This window comes from Silurus meridionalis, chromosome 23, assembly GCF_014805685.1.
Source record: "Silurus meridionalis isolate SWU-2019-XX chromosome 23, ASM1480568v1, whole genome shotgun sequence".
Classification (NCBI taxonomy): Eukaryota; Metazoa; Chordata; class Actinopteri; order Siluriformes; family Siluridae; genus Silurus; species Silurus meridionalis.
The window spans coordinates 18762976-18785219 of record NC_060906.1 but is presented as its reverse complement, the minus strand read 5'-3'; the positions used below and the strand labels follow the sequence as shown (position 1 = coordinate 18785219).

At 36.5% G+C, this 22244-nt stretch overlaps 1 protein-coding gene across 1 annotated transcript in view; it reads right to left on the bottom strand.

The window, feature by feature from the left end:
- Window positions 1-531: 531 nt before the first annotated feature.
- LOC124377091 (filamin-A-interacting protein 1) overlaps window positions 532-22244 on the bottom strand; it is a 31930-nt gene continuing 10217 nt past the window's right edge. Inside the window, 6 exon segments of the mRNA XM_046836400.1 lie at window positions 532-1238; window positions 2255-2289; window positions 2292-5047; window positions 14059-14237; window positions 15473-15646; window positions 18433-18733. Coding sequence (XP_046692356.1) covers window positions 1038-1238; window positions 2255-2289; window positions 2292-5047; window positions 14059-14237; window positions 15473-15646; window positions 18433-18732 — 3645 coding nt within the window. The 5' untranslated portion in view covers window position 18733 and the 3' untranslated portion in view covers window positions 532-1037.

The window sequence follows — 22244 nt, the reverse complement described above, 5'->3', positions numbered from 1 at the left end:
GCAGTGAAAGAAGAAGCTAATTTGGGTAAATTTGGTTTCTTGCTTTAGTATTTGCATCCATTCTCACTGCATGATATACATGTCTGTGATGTACTGCGCTCTGGTGTACTGCGTTTCTCAAATATATTGATGGTATTTATAGCTGTGGCACTATAATGTGGTATTAAGAGGTGGATTGAGGTAGGACACCACCGAAGGCCGAGGTGGAAAATGACTTTCCACTAATAATAAAACATTTGATTTATATCGCTTTTTCACTTTTTCAGCTGATTTAAAATGTCAGTCATTTGCTCTCATTATCTGCTTTTGAAACATTTAGTGAAATCTACTGACCTTTGATGAGTACTGCATGCTCGGGGAAGCTTTTTATGGAGCAATTTCCTTGTTTATGCAGATGAGAGAATTAAATGAAGCATTATGGAGTGCATTACGGCACACCTAATGGAGGTTTCCTAGTGAATGCTTTATTCAAATTAACATGACAACTTATACATGAAAATGGTGTGACAAAAAAAAGGCAATGTATAGATGTTGAGGGATGGAAAAATTTCATTTATTTAGGCTTGGTGCAAATTAATTAATGACAGATAATATTAAATATGCATTTTTTTGTGGAAACCTCCACTAGCAACTATCATGTCAAGCAGAACAAGGAATTAAATGATAAGAGAAGAAAATTAAGAAAATAAAAACCCAGCCAAGGGGTTAGTAGCCTAACATTGTGCTCTAGTTGGAGAAATTATGTTGCATTCAAACCAAAGAACCGTATGTTCAGTATGTTCAAGTTTCAACACTATATACATGAACTAGTATGTATATACAATACTATATACATACTTTATAGTTTCCAGACCATATTCTTAAAATACAAACGCAATCACATTTTTTGAAAACAGAGATAATGATAATACCTGGTTTCTGCAAGTGCTTCAATAGAGAGTCATTACGAGCTTACATCTAACTAAAATAATCAGGTACATCAGTGGCTCTGTACTGCATAGATCAATTCATTTTAGCTAATACAGATTGCTAGAAGCTCAGCTCTTGCCCCCCACTGGGGACAATGAACTGATCACTGCAGACTTCCTCAGTTCAATTTTCATTGAATGGCTTTCAGCTCGAGACTCTATCCTGGACACTGCGGAGAGACCCATTACAGTTTTGCCTGGTTTCATACCTTTTGACATAGGGATTCGTGTTGCTGAGCAAGTCCGAGTTGACTGCACATCCGTCCCGGACTGGTAATGAAAAAAAAAATAAAAGGGTACATGTCAAATTAAAGCTCATACAGCATGTTTGACATACTGTCCAAAAGTGCTTCTACGCTTGTAATGGTAGGGTAACTGAAACGTTTAGAAAGTGTATCTTTTTAAATTGCATGTTTAAGCCTGAAAATGATTCCCCAGCCAGAACAGAGCTGCTTAACACCACTCCTTACACTAAAAGACAGCCCACAAGTTATACATAGTTTGAACGCATTGGGAGGCAGTTCAGGGAAGATGGCAAGCCCCTTCATTGCAGATTAAAATTCCCTGCAATTTTCCAAAACAAATTGGTATAATTTGTGAATAAATTCCATCGCTCTCATGATTCAATTGTAGACAGGGATGGCCATCCGCTAGATTGCAAGTACTCTGATGCTTCAAGCAATAAAGAGGTTTTCATGGATCCGAAATGCTTCTTATTATATAAAGATCTATAAGCCGTGTGTTTAGCATGTGACGTTTATAACCTACCACCAACGAGCTGATAAGTTACACGTTAAAATTCTCTCAATTATCTATTGTGCTTGTTTTAGTAGAGGGTCTTATTGTGCCAGGAAATGCTTGTTAGATTGCGTCTGTTCACACATGAAGTCTAGGTAATGCTAAGTGCAAATAGCTTAGACCTATTTATGGTTATATAGGTTGGATCAGTCAGTTGGTGCCAAGTAAAACCATTTTGACAAGAAAATGAATTCCACTTGTTTTCAGGTGGAACTGGCATAACAGATCATTCCAGGGTTAGTTAACAGTCACATGTTAGGTAATGTATTGCACTTATCTATACCTGGACAGAGATCTATCTAGGGAGTAGACACCCCCTGATATCATTTTGAAACAATTCAGAAGCAACTGTAATGTAGAAGATTGCACATCATTATGTTGTTTGGGGTCACAAAGTCACACAGATTTATTAATTGCTAAATAACTAGCAGCAAACAAGTGGTTCAAAGGCTGACATTTTGTGCCATGTGTGGTTTATGCTTACTCACCACCGATTGGGTTGGCCTGGAAGGAGCAGACGTAATGGGGTTATTGTGATGCTACTTGTCATCTTGCCAGGTGTGGATTTCCCTAAAGAAGTTGAAGACTGTCGAGGAGAACGCAGGACAGTCCCCGTAGTGGCTGTCTCCTTGTTCTCTGTGGATACACTCAAAGGCCTTAATGTGAGTGTGGAACTGCTTCCAGAGTCCTGAGTCCTCTTGAATTGGCTTCCTAGGTGAATATGGATTTTGTTGTCTTCTGTTGTTATAATGTTGGTGTTGGAGTTGTATTTGCGGACTGGTGTTGGCACAGTCTGCTTCTCTGGAGTTACCTTAAACACAGCTCTGCCCATGCTTGAGTTCTCCTGAGGTTCTGGTGAGATAGGTGCCTGCATCACTGGGCTGGTGCTAACTGTAATGACTGAGACAGGAGAACTTGGAGAGTCAGGGTAGGAAATCTTGCTTCCATCTGGGGATTTGGCTCTTGAAATGGCCGTAATAGTCACTGGAGACTTGGTCCTGTCCATTGCATCATAGCTGCCCTTTGGTGACACAGTATTTGGTTTAGGGACTATAGTTATGCGTGGTTTCTGCAGCCCTAAAGTAGGGATAATTGTAGTGCTTGAGAAGAAGTCCTCAGCACGAGGACTAGTAATCTCCAATGTTGCAGTGCTGTTTTGATGATCTGGAGTCACCCTTATATGCAGTGGGCGACCTGGTTTTGGTGACATGGTTAACTCTGGTGGCTGAGGTGACACATCACCATTAACTTTATAAGTTAACTTGTCTAAGCCATCCTGTGCGTCCATACTTCCTTCTTTCTTCTTCATCCAGGGAATCAATGATTTTTTCATACCTAGTTCTGTAGACGCAGGTGGATAACGTTCTAGCACTGCTGGTTTTTTAAGGCCTTTCTGCCTCAAATTGCTCATCACATGATTTTCTTCCAGAACTGATTTCCTTATGAATACTGCTGGAGTCTCTTCTTCAAGAGCTTCATTAGCATGTGCATCTGTCTGGACAGCTGTTGAGGTAAGAGGGACATCAACTATCCTCCTTCCATTCATGCTCGGTCGTAGTGCTCTGCTGTATCGCTTAGTCACCTCTAACTCTTTGGTGAGGTTTAAGATCTGTTGGCTCATATTTTTGTTTTTATCCTGCTCGTCAATGAGCCTCTGCTGTAGAACTGTGTAATCAACCTGAAGTTGAGATAGCTGATCCTCCTTGTTCATCAGTTCATGAATCTTCTCCTTAAGAGCCAGAACATCTGCCTGCAAATCTCTGGTTTTGGCCTCTTCCATCTTGCACCTCAATCTTAGTTCAGCTTCTTGGCTCACAGCTTCCCCTTTTTCAATGGCTTTGTTTCTGGCAATCTGTGACTTCATTTCTTCCAGCAGCTGAGAAAGGACATTGGCCTTATCCTGCTCCGTTCTGAACTTCTTTTCAAGCATGTCATATTCATCCTCTGTCTTCATCAAATCACCCTCAACAACTTCTAGCTGCTTCAAACGGTTCTTCAACCTATCAATCTCCTCTGTCAACTCTTTAACCTTGTTGTCTTCATCAGCAAATCTTGCCTTGTCTACATCACGTCTGTTTCTAGATTTCCGTTCAGCCTCCTCCAAACAGTCCACCCTCTTTTGCATTAGGTTGACCTTTGTAATAAGATCATTTTTTTTCTCTTCTTCACATGCAAGTCTAGTGCTTAGTTCATTTTTCTCTTTTGTGAGCGCTGACACTTTCGTCTCCATCTCTGACTTCAGTTTCAAAAGCCTTTTGCTCTCTTCAATCAGCTTCTCTGTGATTTCCATGACCTTGCTTTGCTCAGCCTTAAATAGCCTGCTCATGTCCTCACTTTTTCGCTCCTCTTGCTTTAGTCTTTCTGCTATGTTCTTCCTCTCGTCCACTAATATTACAGTAAATGACTTAAGTTTTGTCAAATCGTCTTTTAAGCTACTTTCTGCCTTTTCAAGTCTGGATTCAGCACACTGAAGCTCTTTAACATGATTTTTAACAGTCTCCAGCTCCTTGGTTAAGTTCTTTGTCAAGTTCTTCTCTCGTTCTAGGCTTGTGTGAAGTTGTGTACACTCTGATTTGCTCAAGTTAAACGTTTGCTCTAGTTTCTCCAAGTCTGCCATCCTTTTCTGTAGCTTTTCAATTTCAAGTTTCAGCTCACAACTGTGATTCTCCTCATCTTGAAACTTCCTCCTCAGCTCCTTGCACTGTGCTTCTGCCTTTGTGATCTCTTCATCCTTTCCCTCCATCTCCAGCACTCTCTTACGGAGAGTTTCAAGCTCTGCCATTAGGCTTGAGTTTCCACATTCTCCACTGCTGATTTTGTTCCGTAACTCTTGCAGATCCTCCTCGGATTTCTTAAGTGCTTTGTTACTTTCCTCCAACTCCTCAATTCTTCCAGATAGTTCAGCCTGCTTTGTGCGCAACTGTCGGTTTTGGGACTCCAAACAAGAGAGCTTCGATGTCATGTCCTCATGGTCCTGTGAGAACTTAGCAGTTTTGTGTTCTAACTCCAGTTCCAACTTCTGAATTTTCTGACTGTCCACTTTGTATTTGTTGTTGACACTTTCCAGATGTTGATCTCTCTCTTGCAGCTTTTTGCTGAGGTCCATGATCTTTTGACTTTGCTGATCAATCTGGTCAATGTGGAGCTGCCTCTCATCCACCAACATTAGAGCGAAGGACTTCAGCTTTACCAGCTCTTCTCTTACTTTTTCTAGTCGCCTGCTGTGATCCTTGTCTTTACGGGTTTGGTATGCTTTCTCCTGCTCCAACAGTTTCTTCAGTCTAGGAGGAAAACACAATAAAAAAACATCTGTATAAACTGATGGTAAATTGTTAGACAAACAAGTCGTCTACATTTCTTTCATTAATAAGCATAAAGTACACAAGAACAGTGTAAGATTTAATATCTCAGTTGTTTACCTGACAAATGGGGACCCACATATGTCAGTGGTGAGAAAACTCAATCAGATGCCTAAATAATATTCAAAGCAAAATGGGATGCAAAGCAGAGAACCAGAAAAGGGAAAAAAGTATCACAGCAGAGAACAAAGAAGGGGTTAGAACTGATTCTTAGCCCTCATGTGATTGTCTCTGACAACAGATTAATGTGTTTCACATGCTTGCACGATCACAGTGCCGTAAGATTGTACAAAGTAACATGGCTTGAAAGCCTTCCACTAAATCCCTGTTACTCTTATACATGCTTTGCCATCAAGAGCACCGAAAACGCAACCATCCGTGATGTTGGTAAATGTTTACACTGCTTCAGCTCTGCAGGGGACCTTTATGTCACCGCAATAAATCCACTGCAAGTGCCCCAGACCCAATTAAAGATGAAAGAGAAGCCTAATGTGAAGTCAACTTATTTACCAAACTTGGTAAATGGCAGAAATCACATGATCATTAAAAGGATCTTAATCCAACCTGTACGCACCGGTGTGTTTATTTCCTCAACATCCATTAGATTCTAAACAGATTTCAAACTCACCCGCTAACTATGATGTATTCCATGTGAGTCCATGTCTAATGAGTTCTCAACAGTGTCTGTCGCTATGAGCCATCAAGACTTCAGCAGGGTTGAGTGAAGGTCCCATGCTCCCTGCAGAATTAGCCATCACATTCCAAACATGTCATCAGTGCAAATGAAAGGTGAACGCTGTGCAGAAAGGCACTGCTCCACTCGATGGTGATATCATCCTCCCATATAAGGCACAGGATTGTTCGGCCCTTGTTTGGGCAAAGGAGGAGGGGACTGACAAGGGGGGGGCTGTAGTTTTGCACAAAGTCTGTCCTCTCTCTCTTTTCACTGTTTGCTTAGAACGAAGTCAGGATGTTGTCTCAGGAAATGGACAGGACAACAATTGGTCAAAGTGCCAAGTGGTCAAAGTACTTTAAAAACTCAAGAATTCACAGTTCACATAGCACACAAACCAGGAGTCCGACATGACCCAAATATTTCCCTACTTTGTCGTAACCAAATGTTTCCATGGAGACAGGACAACAATGCAAAAGAAAAAGTTTTGTTATGTTGAGGGAACAATGCCAGACTGTCTAGCTCAGCCCTGTAACCCAGAAATTCCACTGGTGAAGATGTTTTATTTTAGGTCATGAGAACTGTACAACATCAAAACTATGATGGAAACATTTTACAAATCTGTTCTAAGTACCATGCTGCTTGTACCTCATATTTTTTCTTGGGCAGGTTGCTAAAGGCAGCCATTGGTTTAGGGTAAATATTTATGCAAAATATGCAAAATGCCTGAAAAGCTATGACTACCAGGGTCCAGAGGCTCAGTCCATGCAAATACTTCAAGGATGATGTAATCGCAAATGTTAGGTGAAGATCTGAAACTGGCTGTAGATGACCAAACTGCATGTTGCGATTAGTTTTCCCTCGTTCTGAGTACAACGTCCTAAATACTCAGGATTTAAGTATATAACAGACGTTCTGATCTCATCTAGTTTTAACTTATAGCTAAAAATAAACAATAACATCATCTAAAGGAATGTGACCAGGCTATATTATAAGGCTGATGGGAATTTATTAATGAAACTCCTTTTAAAAGCAGCTCTAGGCCCAACCTCCATCAGGAAATGATTATGTATTTAAAAAAAAAAAAAAAAGGGGGTGGTTGGAACATTAGAAGTACATTTGAAGCATATTAGAAGAGTCCTTTATTTGGAAAATGTTGCAGTGTAAATGGGAGGATAAGCTTACTCTGCTTAAAGTATGAAATAGTTTGATAAAAAATTTTAAGAAATGATGCAGAGGGACAGAGGCAAGTCAAGGCTCCTTGTTGGAACTGCCTACACAATAAGTTTTATTGTTCAGGGTGGGTCTTTCCGCATAGCGCCCTGCTAACCAATCGCAGGTGCTGTGAGGTCCGAATGACATCACCTGTGATGCATTTCTGAGATGAGCGGATCGGAGAGGAATGTGCTCACACGTTGCTGAAAGATGAGCACTGAGACGAAGCATGAGGCGATGTGAAAGGGAGGGGGGCTTCGAGGGGTCAGAAAGGGCAACTGCAATAGCACAAACATGACCGGATACTTTATGATAGCGATGTATAACTACAGTGCAAATGGTTTCATAAATCCACACTTAAATGCTGACCAGCCAAAAATTTTTTTGTTGTAAAAAACCTACACCTTCATACATTGAAAGAAAAGTGCACCTGGACAAGTATTACTGGACATTTTTAATGCTGAACATTATTTCTAACATCATGCAAAAGTTCATGTTGGATCATTTGTGTTTGGTGTTCACACATATATCAAACATACCTACGTACAGTAGTACATTAAAATCGATATTTACAATAATAAATGAATGTAGTGAAACTACTTTCACATGAATTTTATATTATTTTTATTTTGTATTTTTCCATTATTCTATTGTCATTGCCATTACTATTGTTTATTGTATTACTACTACTACTACTACTATACTATTATTATTGCATTTGCCTATTTGTTTATTTATAATTTTCTTTTTCTTTTTTTCTTTAAGCAAACTCTTAAATGAATGGAAGCTGTAAGATAAATAAAGTTTAGATTATAATAATTATTATTCTTGGTAGTAGTAGAAATAATGAAGTAAACTAATTTAGATGTAATTTAGATAATTACCACTAGCATACTAATAGACATTATTATAAAGTAAACAAGGTTAGGATTGGCTGCTGGCTGTGTTGAGGTCAGGGTGATATGAAAACACTGAGAAAAAAGCTGATGATTTTTACCCCAAGTTGGCCGTCTCCATAATATTAAGTGACATTGTTAATGTTTAGTTAGTTTTCAGTCACATAGTAAGTTCAAAACCACTGCAGTACTGAACGTAGTTTACAGCAGGTATAATGTTTACAGAGTAGGTTTTGGGTGAATGAGTCTTGTGTTTCTTGTAAGTTACATGAGCGATACAGCTCCAGAGTAATACTAACCATGCAAATGCCAGAGAGTAAGTTAGGCAACATTTATGATAACATTTGCAAAATGTCAAACTGCCTCATCAGTTTGTCAAATTCAACAAAGCATTGATCTGTTTTTCAGATTCTTAACCCATTAAAACCTAATACATGTGTGAAAACTGCTTAAGAATATATAGAAATGTATGTATAAATAAGAATCTATAATATAAAATAAATACTTTGTATACTCTAGTTATATTATATAATTTTCTTTAATTTTTCATTCAACTATATACCCAATTAACATTTTTTTGCTTAAAAAAAAATCCTATTTATAAATAAATCCTATTGAACTGCTCTTCAAGAAATGGATCACAAGGACAAAAAGAAATATCCAACTAGTGAAGAACACCTATAGCAAGTTTTACAAGAGGAATAGCAAAGTATTTTAACTGAATGTTTGGGAAAAATGAACTGTCCGGATGCCAAGTCATGTAAAGCTTTTATTTAAACTCTGCACATTTATCTATTTGTTCGGTGAAAGTAAATCTTTATACCATTAAATGTTTTACCATGAAATGCTTACAGGCACTGTAATTATAACAAAAATGTAAACATATGAAAAGACAAAACATGGTGGAGATATACTTTAGACATAAGGTATGTGTAATTATTACAATTTCTTTTTTTTTTTTTTTGCAGCATTATACTATACACTTTTTTAATTCAAAGTGTTACTAAATTTTTTTTATTTTACTTTACCGAGTAAAAATTAATTTACAAAAAAATTTGAAATTCCCTAATGTGCCTATGTGAACCTAATGTGAAATTCCCAAATTGAGCAATTGAGTATCCATCACATCATAAGCAGTCTCAGTTGCATGAAATCAGAGCCTGCTAAATGTGCACAACATAATAATGCTTAGGGTGAATACTATTAAAAAAAGGCTTGGAAACCGGAGATGAAAAATTCACTTACATAAACACATAACAACACATTAATAGAGAACATGACTGAGTGAACATACACATACACACCATGTGTCGGTTTAACAGCACATTCATTATTATGATTTTTCTCCCATAATTAACTTATCAGTCAATCTGAATACCTTTATAATAAAAGCTTTTAACAGACAAGGGTTAGTGGTTTGGAGCTTGGAGCAGCTACAAGTGCTTTGGAAATGTTTTATTTTCTGCTTAACAGGGTCACCATGTCAACTTTCCATAAACTGCTGTGAGCACCCTTGGTGTGAGTAAAGTACCCTCTTATTGTGAGCAGCAAGCATTTTATAACACAGGCATGTGGTGGCCATTGTACATTTCCAAGAAATGCCACCGCAAATAAATTGGATAATTAAATTAAGCTGTAATAGGAACTCATTTCCAAGCTTCTAAATGAATGAAAGAACTGTAAACAGGTTTCTGCAGGACAAAATTCTTAATCTGTTCACCTCGTGTCCACATGCATTCAAAGCAAGCAAGCATTTTTATACATGGAGAACAGCCTTTACACATCTATATGCTTAGACATGCTTCGAAGTTGTTAAAACACAGAGGAAATTATCCATGTAATACTCGATGCGATGAGATCAGCGTGTGCATGTCAACCTTTCATGCCTTCATGCTGAGCACACAAGCGAGTCTGATAGTAATCGTCTTCTGTAAGGGATTTATCAGATGGGGCCAGAATATATTACAAAGTATGTGTCCCAACATGTCAGGCCTCGAGAATGCGAACACAGAGGCATGATGCTCAGCTTGCTCAGTTGTGTGCGCTGCTTATCCAAATAGAGGATAAACATAGCTTTGCCACAGTTAATGAGAAACAGCACTTCTCTGCTGCGCTGATGTAGTCCAGTGGTTCCCAATCCTTTGAATGGAGTTTTTCCTGTGCTGCATATTCTCGTGCTCGTCCTGCTATGACACATCCAGTGGCCATTCAACAGTATGTTAATAAGCCCATCAGTTGGATCAGGTACGTGGGCAGGAAAAACAATAGGGTTTTCCTGGACCAGAACTACTGAAGAGCTAAGAAGCAGCTGTGAGTGATTCATTCAGGTCCAAAACTAAAGTCTGAGTCTGCTTTAGTATACGACTGCAGTTCAATTCAATTTTTATTTGTATAACATTTTTAACAACAGACAGACGAGCCTGAAAAAAGTCCCTGGCGTAACATAAGGTAGAAACTTTAAAAGGAAAACAGATTTTAAAGGGAAATCATCCTCTTCTCATTGACACCAGATAGAGTCATAAATCATTACAGTGCACAGGTGTAGTTGAGTAAAACCATAAATTGAACTCTAAGTACCTTGACAGGATTTTCAGTATGAACAGACTGTGAATTAAAGACTGTGACTTTATTTTAATCAGTTAACACAAAGTATGTTTCCTGAGACGCGATATTCCGGGTTCCTCTTTGTCTACAAGCTATTTGCCTATATAATTTACCTTCCTGCTGCAGTTGAAACCTAATCCCACAGACTTGCTTTTCCCGAGCATTTCAGTCTTGATTATACGTTCCTGCTGTTTACATAAACTTCTATTGTGCTCATACATATTCTGTACCTTTCCACACAGTCTCTGTGCTGTAATTATCTAAATGATCAAAATAATCAAATCCACTGCAAGCAAAATGAGGGCCGATTCCCATTGGAGGCTGCTTCTTTGATTGTATATAGCATTCTTCTATATTGTATTGTGTATAAGATTCTTCCTTCATGTTCTCTCAGAGAGGTTTTGTTTTGTTGCCGTTTACGACAAAAATGGCAAAAATTGCTTGCTTATAATGGAACTAAATCTGCATGTATAGGTATGTAAAGGTATCAAATTGTCTACTTCATCAGGTCTAAATGTTTAAAAAATAAAGCATATCACCTTTATATAAAGCATAAAGCACAGCACCATTTTACTTGTTACAATTGCTTTTGTTCATTATGAGGAAACGAATATAGAAAAAAAAAGCTATCGATATTAATAGATATCAAATATCTTTAAGATTGTATAATTTATGGTTGTCTATATAAATTGCATTATTAGGGAGGCACACAATGTGCAGCTTCTCAAAATCAGTGAAAAGAAATTGATTTTTCTATTGCTATACTTAGATTTTTCTAATTGTTGGTTGGACAGTTATGTGTTTGCTCCTTGCATTTCTAAACAGTGAATTTAAACACCTTGTAAAACAGGACATTTTCTATAAGAAGGAAATACACCACAGTGATAAAGACGTTTCCAGTATCTCTAACAGCAGAAAAGGCAGAAAGACAGATAAGATAAAATCATGACCCATTTAAACATGTATTCAGAAGCACTGTAGTTATTTTGTTAACTGGTGAAAAGAAAGCAAATGTTGCAGAGACTCTTTAAACCTTCTGTACACAATGCCAAATTATGCTCTGTACAACTTCACCAAAACTGCATCTAAGCAAACATGATAACTGACTACAGACCACTGTGTTAGATCTTCCGCCCGTGTCATTTGTCCCTGATTTGGCCTAATTACCTCCCTGTTGATTGCTGGATCGCTAATCAGCAGTGCTTTAGGAGGCCTCACTCATCCTCACTGAGCCTAAAACACACAGGCCTCTTGGTTCATTTGGTTCTCTTTTTCTTTGTGTGCTGCTGTGTGGCAGCTTTCGTGTGATTACACTAAATCTGAACCAGACATGTTTATGGAGACAGTGCATGGTGTGTATTCTAGCTCGATGATTCATTTCTGACCTGGGAAAGTCAACTGTAACATACAGTGCTAGAATAAACTGGTGCGTTTCAAGTATTGGTAAGACTCCGTAAGAACTTCACAACACATGCATAAGCATATAATAACACATATGAAAAATGCCTGGCTATAAATGAACAGCTCATTACTCATAAAGTATAAGGAAATGGACTTACATTACTGTGAAAGAAAATAAAGAATCCATGAATGACTCATAAGCATCTGCATTGCCTAAAACTAGATTCTCTTATATTTCAGTTTAAATACTGGCAACATATTTTTACAATAATGCATGACAATTTTATTTAAAACCCCGTTTGAGTGACGCCAAAAATGACATCATTTCTTTCATAAAGTAAATGCATATGTATTGATGTTAGAGAAATAAGGGCTGCATAGCACACACTCACGCATTAACATTAACAACATTTGGCAGATGCCCTTATCCAGAACGACTTACAATTATCTCATTCATACTACTGAGCAGTTTAGGTTTAAGGGCCTTGCTCAAGGGGCCAGCAGGGGCAGCTTGGTGCTGCTGAGATTTGAACTTATGACCTTCAAATCTAGTTCAATGTCTTAACCACTGAACTACATGCGCATATATCTGTCACTAAGTATTTATAATTATTTTATAGTGTTATTGTCATGAAATACAGCCGAATGCAAATGCATTAGATAGTGCTCGTTTAACTCACAAACAGACTTGACGGGGGGAAACAAGATCAGAAACAGTCAATAGAAAAGAGTATTGAAGACTTGGTAAATGCCAAAGTAAAAGAGTTACAGTAAGCATAATACTTTGCATCATGTTGAATGAAAGTATTTTTTTATAGTGTGAGTGTGTGTCTAATTGAGCAGACCTGGGCTCAATCAGTAGCAGTTAGACTGAGCTGGTTTTGTGTTGGTAGTTGGAGTCAATGCCAGCAAAATTTGTAAGTCACAATGGTTGCTGGGGACTGGTATGAGATCTGACAGTTGGTTATATTAATGTTTAAAACTTTTCGAGAGAATGTGATTTTTTCAATACTTATGTCTTGGTATTATTTGTTTATAAGGTTCTCAATAGATGTGTCATTAATAAAGATACAAATCTGTCATTTAATAGGGCAATCCTACTTATTTATGAAGCTGTTGAATATAGCAAAAGACTATTGTTCATTCAAATGCTCAAATATTGCTATTAATAGTGTATGTATGCTATCGAACACAAATCTGTGTGTATCAGTGTCTTAAGTGGAACTAATAGGCATAACATCATTGTCATTATACTATACAGCAGTTGAATTGTATTCCTTGTTTGTGTTATATTTTGTGTAAGAACTCTCCAGAGTCAGTTGTTTGTAAGAATCAGTACATTTTCTGGACCAATTTATTTTTGGCTTTATCATTTTATATTGTCATAAGTAACAGGTCAAGCTGTTTTTTTTCTGTGGGAGGGTTTACGGTTTATAGCTGCTATAATGTAATGTGATTACAGGATTTGTTGTCAAACCCTTGTGAGATGTGTAATACAACTCTTCTGGACACACGGTTATTGGAAAGTAATCAACTATTGAATAGTAACAGACTCTGCTTCTGTCTCCTTCTTGATGATTATTTTCTGAAAACAGCATGTCACTGTCTTGTTGTTAACGCATGCCCTCTGACTTCTATACAAAGCATTTTATAAAATATGCCTCATGTAATTATGGGAATACTGACAAAACATGTTTATATATCCTGATGCATAACTCTGTAAATAAATAATGCAGTGCCTGTGAGCGAGTGTGTTATGAAGTCCTTACGAAGACAACCCCAATAAAAAGTCTTGCATAAATATTTAATCATGAATCAAGCCTTGTGTGATTGTAACTGTATTTTTTCAGTTTCATTTGGTGTTATTTCTGTCTCTTATGTTCTGATCTTGATCATGTTTGATGGTGTTTTGATTTGTTTGATTTGGTGTCACTCAGCATCATTGTGTATATGCGCTGGCCCTCAATGCATTTGCAGAGATTAAAGTAAACGAAGTGATGTGGAACAAAGCTCTGTTCTTTGTGTAAGAACAATGTACAACATGCTTTGTAATCTCTCTCTCTCTCACACACACAAACACACACACACACACACACACACACACACACACACACACACACACACACAGATCACTGTCCTCTCACCTTTCGCGCTCATGCTCCAGCAAGTTAGTGAAGTCATCGCTCTTGTTCATGAAGTCGATGTGTTTGCGCTTCTCGCATTCCAGCTCATTAACTGTGCGACGGTGGCATTTCTCAGCCAACAAGAGCTGCTCCAGCATCCTTCTGTATGTCTCTCTGTGCTTCTCCTCCAAACGGTCCAGCTGTACATCACAGAATTCATATTGATATTAGTGTTACTGGAAATAGTTTTAACTGCATACCATTGTGAAACTCCATTTGCTGAGAAAACTATTACAAAATAATTAAAAAATGATGTGTGTGGATATAAACAGTGCCTGTCAATATTTTAGAGACCCCTGATTCCTTTTGTTTCTATCCAACACACTATTCTGTGTTTTGACCAAACAAATGTATAAATATGCAAATGTTCAACTAAATTTTCATTGAAAAATCCTCTCAGCATGAATAACAGCTTTACACAGTCTTGGAATGCGGACAGATTGTTTCTCCAAACATTGAGCTGAAATACTTTGTCATGCCTCCTGTCATATTTGCCAAAGGTGTTCTTTACTAGTTGGATATTTCTTTCTAACCTTGTGATCCAGTTCATCCCAGAGCAGTTTAGGCAGGCCACTCCATGATAGTTAACACTACAGCTGACTGTTTGCCCTCTAAATATCTTTTGCTTTGGCTCATTGTCTTGTAGTATGGTGAAGTTTGTTCCAGTTCAGTACAGTCCAATCCTAAATGGCGTTAAACTATGAAATGTTAGCCATGCTGGTTCAATATTTATTTCACCCAGAACATGTCTTCAACCTTCCCTGCTCCAAAACAGCCCTAAACAATTAAGCTCTCACCTCCAGGTTTTTTGACTGTGGGTGTGAGTCAGTCTGCTAACATCGTTTCTCCTATTCTCCATCTTACATAAGTTCTTCTGATGTAGACAAATGTTTATAATTTACACTCATCTGTCCACAGAACTTTCTTTCAGTCATTCAATGTCCTATTCTTGTGTATTTTTGCTTTTAGGTTTTGCATATAAACAAAAGGAACATGCATGCACTATAAAAGACAAGGTGTTTCCAAACTGTATCTCTCTCTCTCTCTCTCTCTCTCTCTCTCTCATTTGAACTCCAAATTAATGTTTTAGAGGTGAATACTGTTTGTAAACCAGAACCAAATAGTTCATGCTAATTGCATCTATTATATGGCCATTCCTATATGCCATTCAGGGGGATTTGGGAGCATATGATGGTCTCCATTTTCCTTAAGTAACATTTATATTGAGACAACAGCATCAATCCATTATAAATCTGTTTAAAATGAAAAACCTTCACGTGCATATGTGTAACAGTGAGTTACTCGGTGACACGGTTGTGTAGAGTATATTAAATCACAATAACTGAGATGCATTCATCTATTTAGCATCTCTAACCTCCATCATGGGGACCTCGTAGACGTCATCTTCACGTGTATTGTTACAGGTGAGCATCTTATCTCTCTGTAAGGCCTGCAGAGGCCTGAATGGAGCAGCTGAGCCGTATTTAGCTTCCAGGGATTCAGGTGACGCCCTTTCTGACTTTAGCATGTGAATAATGTCCTCACGAGCCTGCAGAGACCAATTAAATTGTCTTAATAATTGCATGACAACATTGTGATGCCTTTAACCTTTAAACTGCACAATATAAACATTAATAGAACCTTTAAATAAGCAAGCAAACAAAAAAAAAATCATCAGTACAGATTTATTTTATGAGCATAATTGAAAGTATTCAAATGTGTGTAAGTAATATTCCGGCTGAATATTGACACCCTAGTGCAATTTCCTTCTTTATTTATTTATATATTAAGTAACTGAAAATCACAATGTTTATAGACTGGTGTTTTTTGTTCTATTGATTTTAAAATGTAAACCATTCAAACAAGTTAAAAATGATAAAAACACAATAATAGATAGTGTAACTTTAATTATGCTGCATATTTCTCTGTGGGTCTCTGGACGTCTATTTAAGAACCACTTTACTGTACAAGTGCCACATGAGACAGTATTATGATTGAAACCCATACTGGAAAGCATGTAAATGTAAACACCTGAAAGACCTAATACTGAAAAATAATGTCTAATAATTGTAGAGTTTTCTATAACTTGGTTAACTTGGAAATCGCTAGTGTTATCCCAGTGTGAAATCCCAGTGTGAAACACCTGAATGATTTAGGTTTAATTAAGGTTTAATGTCACACGATAAAATTGAAACGACTACTCAGAAAGCATAATAATTGCCATTGTTTTTGTTACCTATTAGCAAAATTCCCTTGATATATTTCTCACATTTCTAACAAGTGTTTTCTCAGGTGACTAACGCCATTCACTAGTGTTGGTTTAGCTGCATTGAGATTGATATATATATATATATATATATATATATATATATATATATATATATATATATATATATATATACATATATATATATATATATATATATATATATATATATATATATATATATATATATATATATATATATATATATATATATATATATATATATATATATATATATATATATATATACATATATATATATATATATATATATATATATATATATATATATATATATATATATATATACATATATATATATATATATATATATATATATATATATATATATATATATATATATATATATATATATATATATATATATATATATATATATATATATATCAATCACTTATATATATAGAAATACAGACAGACAGACAGACAGACAGACAGACAGACAGACAGACAGACAGACAGACAGACAGACAGACAGATAGATAGATAGATAGATAGATAGATAGATAGATAGATAGATAGAGTGTTGCAGGATGGGGTTTTGGTCCCGATGGTCTGCAACTTCCTGCCGAGGAAGTGATTCAAAAAGTAAAAAATCAATGATGGAAAGCTGCCACAGTTATGATTTCATTAGATAGATAGATAGATAGATAGATAGATAGATAGATAGATAGATAGATAGATAGATAGATAGATAGATAGATAGATGGATAGATGGATAGATAGATAGATAGATAGATAGATAGATAGATAGATAGATAGATAGATAGATAGATAGATAGATAGTACAAGTGCTTGCATCAATCTATCAGTCAATTAGAATGGCACAAAAGGAATCATTTATGTAATAAAAACTTTTAAACAGTCAATAAATGAGCATATGGAGCACATGTACAGCACATGCTAACATGTAATGACTTTCGAAACTCAGATATTCCAAGACCACTTGATGCAGAAACACCCTCAGCTCTGCACATGTGTGCCTTAAGGTGTGGTCTCTTTTGCTATATACAGTAGGTTAAGACTTGGCACCCTATTGCAAGTTCCCCTTTTATGATCTGGTTGCTTTGTGACAAGTGTATAAAGCACTCCAGCGCTTACTTTTTATTCTTATTTCCTTTGTATTTCAACCCCTGTGTCTGTCTGTCAGCTAAATAACAACTTTCTCATTAATGAACTCTAATTGAGTTTAGGAAGTTACTTTAGATAGCAGTGTCAATCATACGAATAAAAGTAAATGGAGTTACATATAGTCAAAGAAAAGTTTTTAAGGTGCAGGTTCTAGCCAAAGATCTTTCGTATGTTTTCAGAGTGATGTAACTACATTTACGGCATTTGGCAGATGCCCTTATCCAGAGCGACTTACAACTGAGCAGGGGAGGGTTTGAGGGCCTTGCTCAAGGACCCAGCAGTGGAGGGATTTGAACCTGTGACCTTCCGAGCCAAAGTCCAATGCCTTAATCACTCAGCTACCACCTCCCTCTGCCTAGCTGTGGCAGATCCAGGGTAAGGCTTTTGTACCATCGTATATATTAATATCTTACTCTTTCCTAATGAGACAGGTTATGGTTAGTAAAATAGTCACTAAACTGGAAGTGCAGGATGTCATGGCAAAAGTGGCCGCTAGAGGGAAGCATATTGCTTAATACTGTATCATGATCGTATGATGGTTCATGCACAAAACATATTCAAAATGGTTGTATGGTCAAACTGCAGTGAATAAAATCAATACAAATGATCTAAAACAACCAACATTCATGGGTAAATGCATATTTAGTACATTATTATTAGTATAATTGCATTCTAAAAGTCTATTCTACCCTATTAGCCATCATATGTTTGTTTGTTTAGTTTAGTACTGGAGTTGCAATGCTAGTAAGGAAGTATGGGAAGCTTCAAGCTACTTTTAGCTTCATTTACATTGCATGTTAATACAGTCATATCTAAAATATGACACATTTTATACTAAAAATTAATAGTTTAATTTTAAACCTAAAATCTATCATCCTTAGTACTTAGTACTACTGTACATAATAGAGTTTTAGTACCTGCACCTCTCCTTCCATGATGCCCAGCAGGTGAAGCAGCTCCTCTTTTGATAGCTGCATTAGCTCGGCTTTCTTCCTGCACTGTTCTCCTGCAGGTTTCTGTGATTTCTTTGCTGTTGCATGCAAAGGAGCATCCCCTGCTTTATCTTCTTCCTTGTTCTCCATCATGATGGGACTTTTCTTAATCATCTCATCAATACTGTCTCCTTCCTCCTTGTCTTTCTGGTAGTCTTTTCTGGGCTGTTGAACCTGAAGGCACCCGCTGTCAGGAGCCTCCATCCCACTGCTCCTGGACCTCATTCTACATGACATAAAAATAGAACAGCATTCATTGTGTGAGATTCACTAAGATTCAATATGTCAATGTATATAGTGTATATACAGTTTATTTTATATGTCTCATTCTCTAAGACAAATGGTAGACACTAAGAGCTCGGTAGATCAGTTTGTTTGTCTTTATAAATTGTTCATGCAGTCTAAAAACAAATCAAATAACTGAAGCCTGAACAGAAGAGAATTTTCATTAAACCCAAACAAACATAAAAAAAAATTGACAGGGGAAATGCACTGAATAAAAAAAGAGTGAATAATATATCTCGATGTGGATTTTTCTAGAGATGTATTTTCGTCTCTTGTTTATTTTTCAGTCTTTTTTTTGGTTTCAGCCTGTGATTATGTCTCTATATCTATTTTTGTGGTTGATAATAGATTAATTTAGCTGCATTGTTTTTTGTTAACCACTAAAGGGGTCAGTTCTATTTCTTTTTCAACCTCTCTTGCTAAGAGCAATGTAAAAGTTCTATTTTTATATTTATCGTTGTTGTTTTGATTTATGTCATATAATGCCTGTACAAATGTTCTATTACTTTTCATGTCTTTAAACTGACTTTAAAAAGTCATTATTTAATGAGCATGTTTATGTGCATATTTTAAATACATGAACTGAAGAAAAAGGGTCACAAAGATTTACGCTTTATAATTAAAAATAATTGCTATAGTATTTAGTACATTCTCAGCAGAAAATCATCGTCATATTAACTTTGGAAATTCCTGATGCAGTTTTACCCAGAATTCAAAGGTAATGAAAACATTTGCGCTAAATCGATAATCTGTCAACAAATTACGCAGAAAAATGTCCCTCTACCTTGAGTAATAACAAACTTTAATAACCATGTTGATGTTTTTGATTCTATTTAAAGTTGATGACAACATGATATGACCTCAGGTCTTCATGTAGAAAGACCGAAAGCACTTGGGTGGTCCGACTGACATCACCAGGAAATCAACAGTGTGGATAATTTGAGCTGCTCACAAATGCAACAGTCTTTAAGTCATGGTGGAGATTAAGATGTACACACATACCTCAGACACTCTAAATCCACTGATGGCATTTCAAATGAAAGATCTCTTACATGTAATGAAAGATCAGGAGCAGGACAATCCAGCCTGATGAGCTCACTTGTTGACATGAGGTAATAAATTGGCACAATTCATCAGGTTACTGAAACAAAGATCTTCTATGTTGCTACTAAGCGCCCCTGCACACCTCCTGTTTTACTTCCTGTTTTCCTTGCTGTTGTCCTGACCACACTTCCTGAGCTGTATTAGCTGTTTCATTTCTTCACAAGTAGCCTGTGTAATTAGTCTCATTTTTGTATCGTCAAAGGAATATCATAAAAAAAGAAATTTGATTTGCACAATTTTCCTCTGACCTCATTTGATGTCACTCAGCCAAGAAATATTTCATGTTCAGTGTTTGCTTTCTAAGTTTTGCACTGCAGGCACAAGACTAATGTTCTAGCAAATGAAACGAACTATATCCAATAGTTCAGTGTTGCTTCAGCGATCATAAGAAACGTGTTTGCTGGTGTGGTCTAGGAAACTGTAATAGTTTCTGTATTGTAGAAGGATAAAAAAAAAAGTTAGCTGAATACTGTAAGGTCATGAAGGCAGCCATTTTGGATGGATTTTTTTTTCTTAGTGTAATTTGTAATTTCTACCTCTCAATACAGGAATTAAATATAATTAATTTTTATTGGAAATATATTTTTATTACATTAGAGCTTTCATTTATTCAATTCAGTTTGTATTCTTATACTTATAAAACATTTATTGGTTTTATTCTACTATTCTCTAGCTCCATTACTCTCATACCTTTTTCCATTTTGTTTTTTATCCCTTCTTTATTTTTTTATTTTATTATAATGTTGTGGAATGTTCTAAAAATAATTAAAATATCTATGGGAATTATCATATTATTTATTATGTATTACTGTTTTGGGAAATTTGGGGTTGAAAAAAATATTATTTAAAAAAATATATTAATTTACTAGTTCTACACCCTTTGTGTTTATTCACCTTACTTTGTGTTTCAGTAATTCTTGAATGTCACAGCATATACTGCAAACATACTTATATAGCTTCTGATAGTTTAAAGTCCAGGTGTAACTAATCATTTTTGTTTCGACCTCTCCCTGCATTTTTGGATTACACATAAGAATTCTTCCTTTTTTGGGAAAAAAAAATGTCTGCCTGTGTTTTGACCCCATTCATGAATCATGTCATGTTTTTGGACAAGCAGCAAATACATCCCGCCAAATCTGGCTCCCGTTACTTGTACTTTCACTATCTGAAGTAATTTTCAGTGTCAAAGGTATATTTGTACAGAAAAAAAAAACAAATGTGTTCTCAGCCTTGTCTCATTAAACTTAGTTTGGCCTTTTAGAAGCAGAATCCCAGGTACACATGTTTGGGATCTGGACCAAAAAAACAAAGCTGAAGCTTATGCGCTGACCCTGCATCTCATTTGTTTTTGCAGTAAATCTACATTAGCCCTGTTCCCAGACATCGGTGATTTGTGAGGGGGATTTCCCTCTGTTTAAAAGAGAGAGAGAGAGAGAGAGAGAGAGAGAGAGAGAGAGAGAGAGAGAGGGAGGGAAGGAAGGAAGGAAACAGAGAAGTTAGAGACAGAACGCCTCCCAGAGCGAAATGGAGCTTTATGTAATCCCCAGTAAGATCAGGCATGACGTCAGGATTTTTGATCCAAAGCATATTTACCGCACCTCACCGATGATGTCACACTTGACCCTCGACCCTGATCTCATAGTCTCTAAGCTGCAGATATGTGTTCCGGGTGAAACATGCTCCCACGCACTAATGCTGGATGTGGTGAGGTGATGAGGTGTTGAGCTCATGTTCACACAGGGACCCTGAACAGTATTCAGTGGGACAGGGAGTGCTTTTTACACCAGGTGGACCTCTACAGTAAAAGCATTCATTTTCATTTTCCAATTATAACAAGATGCTTGAATAAATTCCAGAAAGTACTGTTTTTTCTGTCCTATTATCCAGAGATCTGCAGTTATTTTTTAAAGATTTCCAGATAAGGAAAATGTTTTAAAAACAGATAGTGCAAAGTGCACTTACATCATGTGCTCATTAATTTAAGTGTATTTCTACATTATGGCCTGGAATTGCATGTGACCTCAGAGTAAACATCGCAGTAATCATGTTGGATTAGAAAAAAAAACAAGAAAATATTGAGAAAACACAAACAAACATTATTTTTGGTTTTTACTTTTATAGAAACAACTGAGATAATGCCCAAGTAACCATATAAACAATTTGTAGCTTAATTTTTTAAGAGTTATGAGGAACAAATCATACACCATGCCCTGGTTAGATAAACAGCTGTCCCAATATCAGAAATATCATGATTTGGTGCTTTTCAGACTTTTATTTAACTTCAGACTCACTTTTATTTATTCTCTATTATTTTCTAATATCACTGCATTGGGTCATTTCTTTATTTT